The sequence below is a fragment of the Rousettus aegyptiacus genome, unplaced genomic scaffold, assembly GCF_014176215.1.
Source record: "Rousettus aegyptiacus isolate mRouAeg1 unplaced genomic scaffold, mRouAeg1.p scaffold_m13_p_11, whole genome shotgun sequence".
NCBI lineage: Eukaryota > Metazoa > Chordata > Mammalia > Chiroptera > Pteropodidae > Rousettus > Rousettus aegyptiacus.
In genome coordinates, this window is record NW_023416286.1 from 37,260,813 (window position 1) to 37,272,422 (window position 11,610).

The 11,610-nt window shown below is 37.1% G+C and overlaps 1 protein-coding gene across 1 annotated transcript in view; it reads left to right on the plus strand.

Annotated features, from left to right (window-relative positions):
* Positions 1-6,419, plus strand: part of UBXN8 (UBX domain protein 8) — a 22,782-nt gene extending 16,363 nt beyond the window's left edge. The window contains exons 7-8 of the mRNA XM_016136148.2: positions 803-877; positions 5,515-6,419. Coding sequence (XP_015991634.1) covers positions 803-877; positions 5,515-5,682 — 243 coding nt within the window. The 3' untranslated portion in view covers positions 5,683-6,419. The remainder of the gene's footprint in view (positions 1-802; positions 878-5,514) is intronic.
* The last annotated feature ends 5,191 nt before the right edge of the window (positions 6,420-11,610 follow it).

Genomic DNA, 11,610 nt, shown 5'->3' on the forward strand with positions numbered 1-11,610 from the left:
AAATACCATACCTACTTGAATGGAAATATTTGCTAACATGGCTTTCCTGAAGGGGGTAACTGCTGCTGTGAAACCACCATTTCCATATGATGCCCACATTAACTCCCAGGACAGTTATGATAATGTTAACTGTAAGAAAGGGTTTCTTGACAGGTAAATAGTAAACATCAGAATAAATGACTAATTCATCATCTTTTCTTTTTGGAATGTCTCTTAACGTACTAGCAGTTTGCAAGCTCTTTTTAGCTGTTTCACTGTTTTATCAAAGGAAATATTATGGGGAAACTCGATATGTAACACAATTAAAGCAAGACTGCTCCCAGGAGAGGTCTCAGAGCTCCCAGCAGCCAGGACTGACTCTAGGCTCATTTGCTTAGGTGATGTAGGCATGGTGCACAGCCTATAGTGATAAAGTGAACAGGGTAACTTTTCGTTTACTTCCAATCTAATGTTTCTGTTGCTGTATACTGTGAGGTGGCATTGGATCTTGGTTTAGTAGGTAACTTTTGAAGCACAACTGCAGTCTGCACATTACTGGGCAGACAGAGTTGTTAGTCTCTGGTGCCCCCTCTGGAAGGCTCTGTCACTGATCTCAATTAGTAGGAAGATGTTTTTCAGTTTCAGAAAATTATTTCTGTTTAGAGTTAATTTTATCTGCATCTTCGTTGGTCTATTACCAGAGCTAAGTTCCTACAAAACCCCACATGAGCTTTTATAATTACGGATGTTTCACTTGAGTAGTAATTTTAGATTGCAAAGAGCAGTGGATTGGAATTCATATCTGAACATTTTTATTCCTCAGGTAGTTACTGTTGCTCTCCGATGTCCAAGTGGGAGCATCCCGAGGAGAAGGTTTTTTAAGTCTTACAGCTCCCAGGTGAGAAATTACATATTTTGGGAAATATTTGTGTTGAAATTAGCAATACACTTACATGTATTATAATTTATAAGTACTCTATGTTATAGAATTTTGTAAATGTAGCATGCTGGATCCATTTAAACTGTTCTGCATTGAAATTTTTTTCAGTTCTTTTCCTATTTTTTTATTTGTTTGTTTTTTGTTTGTTTGTTTGTTTTAATTACTTAATCATAGCTTTGTGGGCAAGCTGCTTTCAAATCCTTAGGAAGCAGCCAGTATTAACTTTGTTCCCATGACTCCTGATGGATTATTAACCTAAGCCCCTTTGCTTATATGTAATTTTCAGATCATTTTCTAGGACTTATTTCCTTTTGTTCTCTTAAAAAATTTTTTTTCTCTTAAAAACAATACTGTGTTCATTAGCAATACTTTGGAAAATATAGAAAAGTAGAGAGAAAAAAATTATGATCTGCAGTCTGACACCAAAGCTAATAACTAATATTTTGGTATATTTCTATTTTTGAATACATTTAAACATATAATCATGCATTCATTAAAAACATGTACCTAATAAGTTTTTATCTTGATTGTTGCATAGAACCTATGACAAGAATGCTTATAAACCATAATGAAAGATATTGATGGATTTGACTACATAAAATTTTTCAGTTCTATACAGAAAGTTTATAAAGTTAAAGAAAAATTTAGGAGTGAAAAAGATGAAAGGGGAAGTACAAATTATCAATTATAAAAATAGTCACAGGGATGTAAAATACAGCACAAGGAATACAGTCAATATTGTAATATTGTAATTACTATGTATGTTTTCAGATAAGTACTAGATTTGTAAGGTAAATGTTTAATCACTATGTTGTGGTAAACCTATAACTGTAATTGAAAAATAAATTTAAAAAAAAGAAAATTTGGAAAAAAATTTTACTACCTATATGATAGTCATTTCTTTATAAGGAGCTATACAAATTAAGGAAAAGATAAACACTTCAGTAGAATGGTAGATAAAAAACATGAAAAATTTCCTAAAGAAGAAAGACCAAGTGTCAGGGTCAGGGTCAGGGGTATTGCTGAGCTGACCCAGAAGCTTTGAGACGTGATGCCCAGTTGGAAGAATGCACAAGAGGCAGACATGAGGATGAAACGGCAGGCACTAACTTTATTGTGCGGAGTCCACTTCTGTTGAGAAGTACAGTTCTACTGGGGAGTGCAGTCTGTTGCACGGGGCATGCGGTCTTATCCTGCTCCCCTTCTTCTCCAGGGGACCGCATGGTTCTTCACATACCAGAGTAGAAAAGTGGCATTCAGCCACACATGCGTGATGCAATAAGCTGAAGTATGCTTACATATTTTCTAAGTCTGGGGTTCTATTCCTAGCCGTGGGCCTGGATCACAGCCAGACCTTGGATCACAGCCAGACTTTGGGCCAGTCAGGCCTGGTGTCCACACTAAGTAACAGATAAAAATATGTAAAAGATGCCTGGCCTCACTTAGAATTAAACAAGTGATAATTAAAACGGGATGTCATTTTCTACCTATCAGATTGTTCAAGAGTAAAAAAAAAAAAAAAAAATAGTACCCAGGGAGAAAAAAAATGGCATAGATGATAGAGGCTCTGTTCATCCCTCTGGCAACCAAATCAAAATTGTGACGGAAACAAGGAGCAGCAGCAAGGAAAAATCGCCTGGGATCTAGATGAACAAGCCATACAAGTAGGGAGAAATCCAAGAAATCACCCTGCAATGGCAGAATGTAGGACGGGGCAAGGACACGGAGCTTCCCGGTCCAGAGCAGCTGAGTTAGACGGAGGCTGAGGCTGCGGCGGCAGCAGCAGTGGCAGAAACTTTTTAAAGGGGCCGCATCCGGATTTTCGGATTTTCGCAGTTATGGACCTGCTCGCTCTGAGCGCCAGTGCCAATTAGGCTGTGCTCAGGGGGCACCAGGGACTAACAGGGAGACATTGTCAGAGTGAGGGCTGAGGTGAGACTCACCCTGTACAGAAGTGCCGGCGATATCCATTGTTCCTCTCTTGAGCCCTCCCCATCCCAGTACCGCCATAGCTTGGCATCATCAAACTGGGTAACAGAGGTTGCTCTGCCCAGAGGATTCCCTGAAACCCCATATCTCCCAACTCTGGCCCCACCCAAGCCACATCCAGGTGTATCCTCAGCAAGTCAGGTGCTCCTTGCTGAGCACTGCCTAGATTCATACTGGAGGCAGCAGGCCTCAGTTTCTGGCATGGCGTTTTGAGGCAACTGTAAGCACAGCATCTGTGGATTGCTTGCTGAATCTTAACAAGTGGTCCCGGAGGGGAAGAGGCTTGGGCTAAATTTGGCCTGTAGCTGAGCCCCTCTCAGGACTGTGCCATTGGACAGCTACGTCACAAATCCACACTAATAAGACCAGGTGACTTAGGTGCTTTGCTTAGTACCTAGAAACAGACATGGAAAGGCAGCCAAAATTGGAAGACAAATAAGCAGAAACTATATGACAAAACAGAACAGAGGTCCAGATATAATGGAGTCAAGTAAACTAACAGATGCAGAGTTCAAAACACTGGTTATAAAGATGCTCAATGAACTTATGGGAAGTATAGATAAATTCAGTGAGAACTTCAACAAAGAGATCAAAATCATAAAAATTAAAATGGAAATTATAAAAGAGAACGAGTCTGAAATGAAGAAAACATTAACATGAGAAGTATATGAAATGGCATAAACAAAGGAATAAACAAAGTGAATAAAGAAAAGGATCAAATGCTCTGTCTAGAGGATGGGAAAGCCAAGGACACACAATCAGAATGGCAAGAGATGAGACGCCAAGACTATGAAAATAATTTAAGGAGCATATGGGACACTCACTATTAAGGGTCCAAATATCCATTTGATTGGCATAACTGAAGAAAATCAAGATGTTGAACAGCTGTTTGAGGAAATAATGATGGAAAACTTCCCTACCCTGGTGAAAGAAATGGACATAAAACCCCTGGAAGCTAAGAGAATTCCAAAAATCAGGGATCCAAAGAGGCCCACAACATGACACATCATAATTAAAATGCCAAAGGTTAAATACAAAAAAAGAATATTAAAAGCAGCAAGAGAAAAGCAGATAGTTACCTACAAGGGAACACCCATAAGACTGGCAGCTGATTTCTCAAAAGTAATTGCAGGACAGAAGGGCTTGACAAAAAATATTCGACAGGATGAAGACCCAGGATATACAACCAAGAATAATTTATCCAGCAAAGCTATCATTTAGAATTGAAGGACAGATAAAGAGCTTCCCAGACAAAAATAAGCTAAAGGAATTTATCCCCATCAAACCATTATACAGGAAATGGAGGGCCTTCTTTAAGAAGAAAAAAATATGTATCAAAAAACGGGAATAAAAAATGGTAACAACTACATTCCTATCAATAAGTACCTTAAATGGAAAAGAATTAAGTGCTCCAACCAAAAGATAGAGTGGCTGAAAGGATAAGAAAACAAGACCCCTCCATATGAAAAGGGAGGGGATGAAAAAATATTGCTTTGATGGACCTAGAATGTATTTAAGTCAGACAGAGAAAGATAAACACTATATGTTTCACTTATATGCAGAATTTAAGGAATAAAAAGAACAAACTAATTAAAAACAGACTCACAAATAATGTGGACAGTTTGGTATTGGACAGAGGGAAGGGGGGTTTGGGGAACTGGGAGAATGGGATGAAGGGCTACAGAAGTACACATTAGTAGCTGATGAATGATCACAGGGATGGGGAGCATGGCATGGGGCATGCAGTTAGCATTAATACACTGGCTAGGTGGAGGGTCAGGGGAGGGAGGGTGCAACTGGGGGGATCATTTTATGAACTACATAGCCGTCTAACCAATGTACTGCATACTTGAAACTAAATTAAAAAAACGTAGTACCCAGTTTTGCCCAGTGTGTGGGTACAACAGGGGTTCTCATTAATTGTTCATGTGAATGTAAATTGGACCTGTGTTCCTATGAAATAATTTACCAGTATATATCTTTAAAATATATAAAAATACATCTTCGGGGTCATTAGTTTCATTTATGAGTTATTTATTCTAAGGTCATACAACTTTCTTCCTAAGGCAACAGATCTTTCTTTGGCATACACAAAAACAGTGTTGTTTTTAGGCACTAGTAATTGAAAATTTGGACAATTACTATGAGAATATTCATGACAGGGAATGTTATAAATTCATAGAGCTGACCCACTGAAAATCATGCTATCATAAGGTAGAGTCTCTGGGGCCTGGACACATCCTTTGTGACGAAGTTCCTGAGTGATTTTGTTGTGGCTTAGATTATGATCTAAATCATTATTTTTCCCAAATGTTAACCTTTTGTTCTCAATCTTTATATTGAATAATCTTTCCAACCTCTATCGTTGGGACTTTCCTAATTGTTAAATGCCTCTGCTGTCTGTGGGTGCCTGTAGTCCCTAGGCCTTAAACAAAATGTATTAAAGGTTATTCATATCTCAAAATCCATGGCATACTATTTTCCTTTACATTCTAGAAAGTTCCTTTGAAAGGTAGGAAAGTTCTGTAAAATGGTAAAATGTCATGGTGATCCTGAGGGACATAAGAGTGTATAGTATTTGATAACTATGTTTTTTTACATTTTAGGTCTTATTTGACTGGATGACGAAAATTGGGTACCACACATCCCTATACAGCCTGTTTACTTCCTTTCCCAGAAGGCCTCTGGAAGTGGAGGGAGGCTGGTCATTGCAGGACATAGGAATAACTGTGGATACTGTACTCAACGTGGAAGAGAAAGATCCAAGCAACTAGTTAAGAAATGAGAACTACCTATTCTACATAAAATCAGTTATGCCACAACCTTACAGGCCAATAAAAGAATCATATTAAAATCATGCTAGACCTTGACTGAGCTCAAGGCAGTAAACACTTTAATCGTTGATGTCATGGGAATATATGGACACATAGGGTGAGAAAAGGATTGCTCTCCGCATGTAATTTTTGGAATGTGCCATTTTATACTGTATCAACTGAGAACTAGGTAAAAATGCATACCTTAAGACATTCAATAATTTATATTCTTCCTAGCTGAATTCATTTATGAAAATGACATCATCATTTGTTTAAAAACAAAGTCATATGACTATAGATTCTGCCTCTTCAATCCATCTTAACCACACCATGAATATTTCACAATTCAATGAAACTCTTTAAAGCCTTATGAGGAAGAATGTTCTGCTGTATTTCTAGAAATTAAAATATTTCAAAGATGATTCAAAGCTCTTTAAGGCTTTAAAGTGCTTTTTGATAGGTATATGTTAATGTTTACTAATATTTAAGATTTATATAATTTTGCCTTGCTTTCAAATTGTAATGAAGTTCTAGGTAGACCAATATTTTAAAAAATTAAAATATTTTTTAAAAAATAAGTGAGTTTCTTTTATGTATCTGGTCATTTCATTTTCTGCTTATAAACCTGTAATGTTGTACTCATGCACTATGATACCAAGTTCAAACACCGAGTATGGAATAAAAGGCTGTTAACTTTGTTCTAGTCACTCCCTTTTTCCCTTTTCCATGCTCTATCTTAAGAGTCAGTTAACTTGACCCCTTTGTAGTTCCCTTTATTTAATGCTCCATTATACCTCTTCTGTAGAATTTATTACATTTTATTATAGCTATGGTTTTGTTTTTCCAAATACATAATTCCTTAACAGCAAGGACTGTATCATTTTTGTTCCCTCTAGAAATATCTAGTAGATACTTAATATATACTTGAAAATATATATTAAGTTGTCTCGATCATGAACTTTTTTTGTCTCTGGAATATCCCACATTAAAAAAAATAAATTGATTATAAATTGTACAAAAAGTTCTGTTCCAGAACTTTACAAAATAACACACAAAAAGTCACCTATAATCTCAATACTCAGAAATAAACATGACTAACATTACGGTTTCCTATATGTCCCGTCAAGATTTTTCTAAGCTTATATACCATAGATTAAAAAAAAACAGACTCCATATTTTTTTACCTTTTGGAAAAACTGATTATCGTGAAAGCTACCAAGTAGTTATGCCACATAGGATGGAGCGCATGCTCCGAGATGGCCCCCGACGAGCCCTGTGTCCTGGTGTTCACACTTGTGTTGCTCCTTCCCACAGCATCCCGGGGCTGACTGGTATGACCAAAAGAATTAACCAAAAGCACACCAGATCCTCACTTAATGTAACCAATGATTTTTGGAATCAGACATTACGTAAAACGATGTACAGTCATGCATCACATAACAATGTTACAGTCAATACTGTAAGTACGGTGGCAGTCCCCAATATTATATTAGAGCTGATAAATTCCTATCATCTAGTGATGTCGTAGCCATCATAACGTCCAAACTCAGTGTGTTACTTTTGTGGTGATGCTGGTAGAAACAAACGTGTGTGGCAAGTTGTGTAAGAATGTAGAGAAAATACTTTTTTTGTACAGCTATACAATGTGTTTGTGTTTTAAGCTAAGTGTTATTACAAAAGAGTTGAAAAGTTAAAAAAATTAAAAGTTTTATAAGGTAAAGTTTCAATAAGCTAATTTATTATTGAAGAAACAAAGATTTCAAAAAAATTTAGTGTAGCCTAAGTGTATAGTGTTTATAAGGCTACACTACGTACAGCGAGGCCCTCGGCCTTCACATTCATAGTCACTCACCACTGGCTGACTCACCCAGAGCAACTTCCAGTCCTGCAGTCTCCATTCATGGTCAGTGCCCTATACAGGTATGCCATTTTTAAAAAATCTTTTATACCATATCTTTACTGTGCTTTTTGTTTAGATGTTTATATACACAAATACCATTGTTTTACAATTGCCTTTCAGTCCAGTAACATGCTGTAGAAGCTTGCAGCCTAGGAGCTGCAGGTTACAGACCATGTCGCCTAGGTGTAGAGTAAGATACCATTGGTGTTTGTGTAAGTATATTCTATGATGTTCCAACAATGAACAAAATCACCTAATGACGCATTTCCCAGAATGTGTCCCAATTATTAAGTGACACATGATTGTATAACGAAACCAATTTTACCATAGACTAGTTGATATAAACAAAAGTTAAGTTCCTACAGTGTATTTCTGGTCACAAAAACATCACTGATCTAAATAAAGGCATGAAGCACTTTTTAATATTAAACTTTGAAATAAATGTGAGCTATACATACATTTAAGAAAAATCAGTAAAAACAAGCAAGATAATAATTTTCCAACCCCACTCATTCCAGTTAAGGATCGTAGGTGGTGGGAGCTTATCCTAGCAGCTCGGGGCATAAGGCAGAAACCCACACCAGACAGGATGCTGGGTGCACTCACACACACCCACACTCACTCAGACTGGGATCATTTAGACACACAACCTAATGTGCACAATCTGGGATGTGGAAAGAGACTGGAGTACCCAGAGAAAAACTATGCAGGTGAGAATGTGTGAACTCCACAGAAGGCGCGGCCCCAGCTTTTTTTCTGTCATAATGAGATGATCTTATTCAAGGATCCACTATAATATGTCCCTTCTTCAAATAGATTATAAAGGACTGCCATTTTTTTGCTCCCCTTTCCATCTTATCAATTACTGTGATGGAAACAATGTTGTTAGCAGCCCAGTGGAGAGTAACAGGTGTCACGGAACTGTCAGAATCCTGAAAATAGGTACCTAAGTGAGCTTGGAATTCATCCTCCAGCCTCAATCATATGCAGACTGCAGGCCTGCCCAACACCTTGACTGCAATCTAATGAAAGATTAAAGTCAGCACCATTCCAGCTAAGCTGCTCCAGGATTCCTGACCCACAGAATCAGTGGGAGGTAATAATGTTTTAAGCTACAACACTGGGGGAAGTTTGTTATGTGGCAATAGATAACTAGTACAAGAAATATTTAGGGCATTTCCCAACAATGTAAAGAGGTCCTTAGAAAAAATGACTTTTACTTTTCCAGGTAGGTTCTTTCAGTTTCTCTAGCTGTTGCTAGCTCTTTTAATCAGAGTTCCTTTCTCTAAATAAGGATGTGTGGCTTGTGTGCTAGAGGCATGATCCAATAAAGTTCCATTATTTTTTGAAATACTCAAGTGCAACTAGAAATGCAAAAAGAAAAAGAAACATTTCCATATTTACCTGTTCTGATCATAGACTTTCATAGGCTCTATTTTCAGTTGTCCATCCACATCCATTTCCAAGGATATTGACTAAAGAAAATGATTATTACCATTAAAAAAAATTATCTTTTAAAAAGCCAACATTTCAGTAATTAACGCATAGTTTCTAAAATTTGTGGAATAAAGGTTTTTTCCCCACCTCCCAATTTCTAACAAAGAAATCACTAGAGCCATCTCTGTGTGGCAATACATTTTTCTCTGACACAAAGAAAAAAAACGCTATCAAGGTTAAAAATAGAGATGCTTAGTTGTTTCCTTGGTCACAAAAGCTAATCCTTCCCCTGAGTTTAGGGAAAGGAACTACAGATGGCTTAAATCTATGGATTCTTGATTAACAATCCTTTCATGCTGTAGTCTTTTTGCAATGAGTTGGAAAAACTAGAAACTTGACTAAGGAATTATTTTTCGAGGTCTAATGATGGTATTGTGGTTAGGAGAAAAAGGAGGAGGAGGCAAAGAGGGAGAGAAAATCCTTATCTCTAAAGAAACATGCTGCAATGTGAGAGGAATTATGGTCAAAATTTGCTTCAAAACAATGGGGGAAACAGTAGTTGTGGATATAGAGGAATATTAAAGTTAAGTAAAAGGTACACTGAAGTACCTTGATACTCCTTTCTACTTTCATAATTTTCCAGAATAAACTGTTAAAAGATATCAAAAGGCATAAGATAAAAAAGGGGCAGACTTGTTCATTTGTCAAGTGATAAAAGAAAGCTAATTTAAAATAGCTTTAGATTAAAAAAAGAAAAGCCCCAGGGAAAACTTGAATCCTATTTCAACTTAGCCTGTGTATTAATGTTATTAGTAATACACTTCAGTGAATGCATGAAACTGAAAAATTTAAAGACCTACATCATAACCATACTAAAGAATATTCTAAATTGTATGCAGTTAAAATGCTCAGGCAGGTACTATATAACCTACATACCTCTAGTGCACAAGCCACATATCTTTAGAAAATTTCCCCTAATCTTATTACTCTTTGTTTCTATTCATTTCTATTTATTTGTAAACTCTCTCTCACTGTAATGGGCTGATGTGGGAAATCTGCTCATTTGAGTTTAATAATACAATAACTGTCTGTTATCAAAACATATGTCATTTTAAGTTTTTCTACAATAAGGACAGTGACACTAAGGGATATTTTGTTATGGGTAGAAAAAAATTAAAAAAAAAACCATAAAACTATCTTTTTCTGTGGGGAATGTAAATGTGGCATTTCCCTTTAAAAGCGGGGTGGTGTGGGGGACCTAGCCCATAACAGTTTCATTGTTCCGCTTGCTAAAATTAAGGTCCTAAAAATAACAAGTTTTAAACCCCACAGCGGTTTTGAACTTCCATTTAGGATGCAGAGCAAAGAATGTTTCTCCCACCCTAACAACAAGAAACAGCTGGTTGATATTAAAAAATCATAACACTTTACAGCTCTCAGATGGCAGAGGCTGCAAAGCAATCACAGAAACTGAATTACAAAGAGGAATAAACTGCTTCAAGGAGAGACAAAACCGTCTTCTCTTTCTGAGCATGGGAGAAAAGGTGGCTGCTTATACAAGCAGATAAGGAAAATTCGGCTAAGATTTTAACATTTTAAAGGCCAAGTGTGGGCTACTGCATTGCTTGTAACAGGACCAGCTATGTAATTTGTGGGTCTTAGTGCAAAATGAAAATGCAGGACCCTTGCCAAAGAATGGATTCAAGATGGTGACAACACAGCATTAAACCAAGCACAATCCCCTTCTAAGTGTGGGGCTGTGTGTGACTACACAGGTCACATGCCAGGAAACCAGTCTTGACTGGGGCCTCAGACACAAAGGGATTTCCCACTCACCTGAGAGCTCTTCGCCATCACCCTCCATCAGGTGTTCATGCGGAGAGTGGTGGAGACGACCAGACAAAGCCGACCTCGGTGTAAAGGAGGAGGTGATTGGTGGCTGTGGATCAATAAGCTCAAAGCCCCACTAGCTTCTTGAGATCCTTCTCCCCTACAGAGCCAAAGTCTTAACCCGCAGGCGGTGGGTGGTACACCAAATACTATGGCCGCAGGACGCTGGCAAAGATCTACTGTTTCTGGAGAAGCAGTGGACGCAAAATCTATCTACTCTACTCATGGAATTCATCACCAACAGACTTGTACTACAAGAAATATTCAAATAAGTCTTTAAGGCAGAAGAAAAATTATACCAGATGGAAATATGAATTATACAAAAGCATGAAGAGCATTGGAAATAGTATATATACTCATATGAGTAAAAAGTTTTTTCCTTATTATTTAAATCCCTTTAAATGATAATCTAACATTCAAACAAAATGCTATAGAGGATTTTTAATAAATGTAAAAAAGCAAATACATAATAACAGTAGCACAAAGTTTGAGAGGGGATAAATGAAAGTATACTCTTACAAGGTCCTTATACTAAATATAATATCACTTCAAGGTAGACTGTAAGTTAAAGATGTATACCACAAATACTAAAGCAACCACTAAAGTAATGAAGAAGTATAGTTAATAAGCCAATCAGGAGATAAATGGAATACAAAATATTC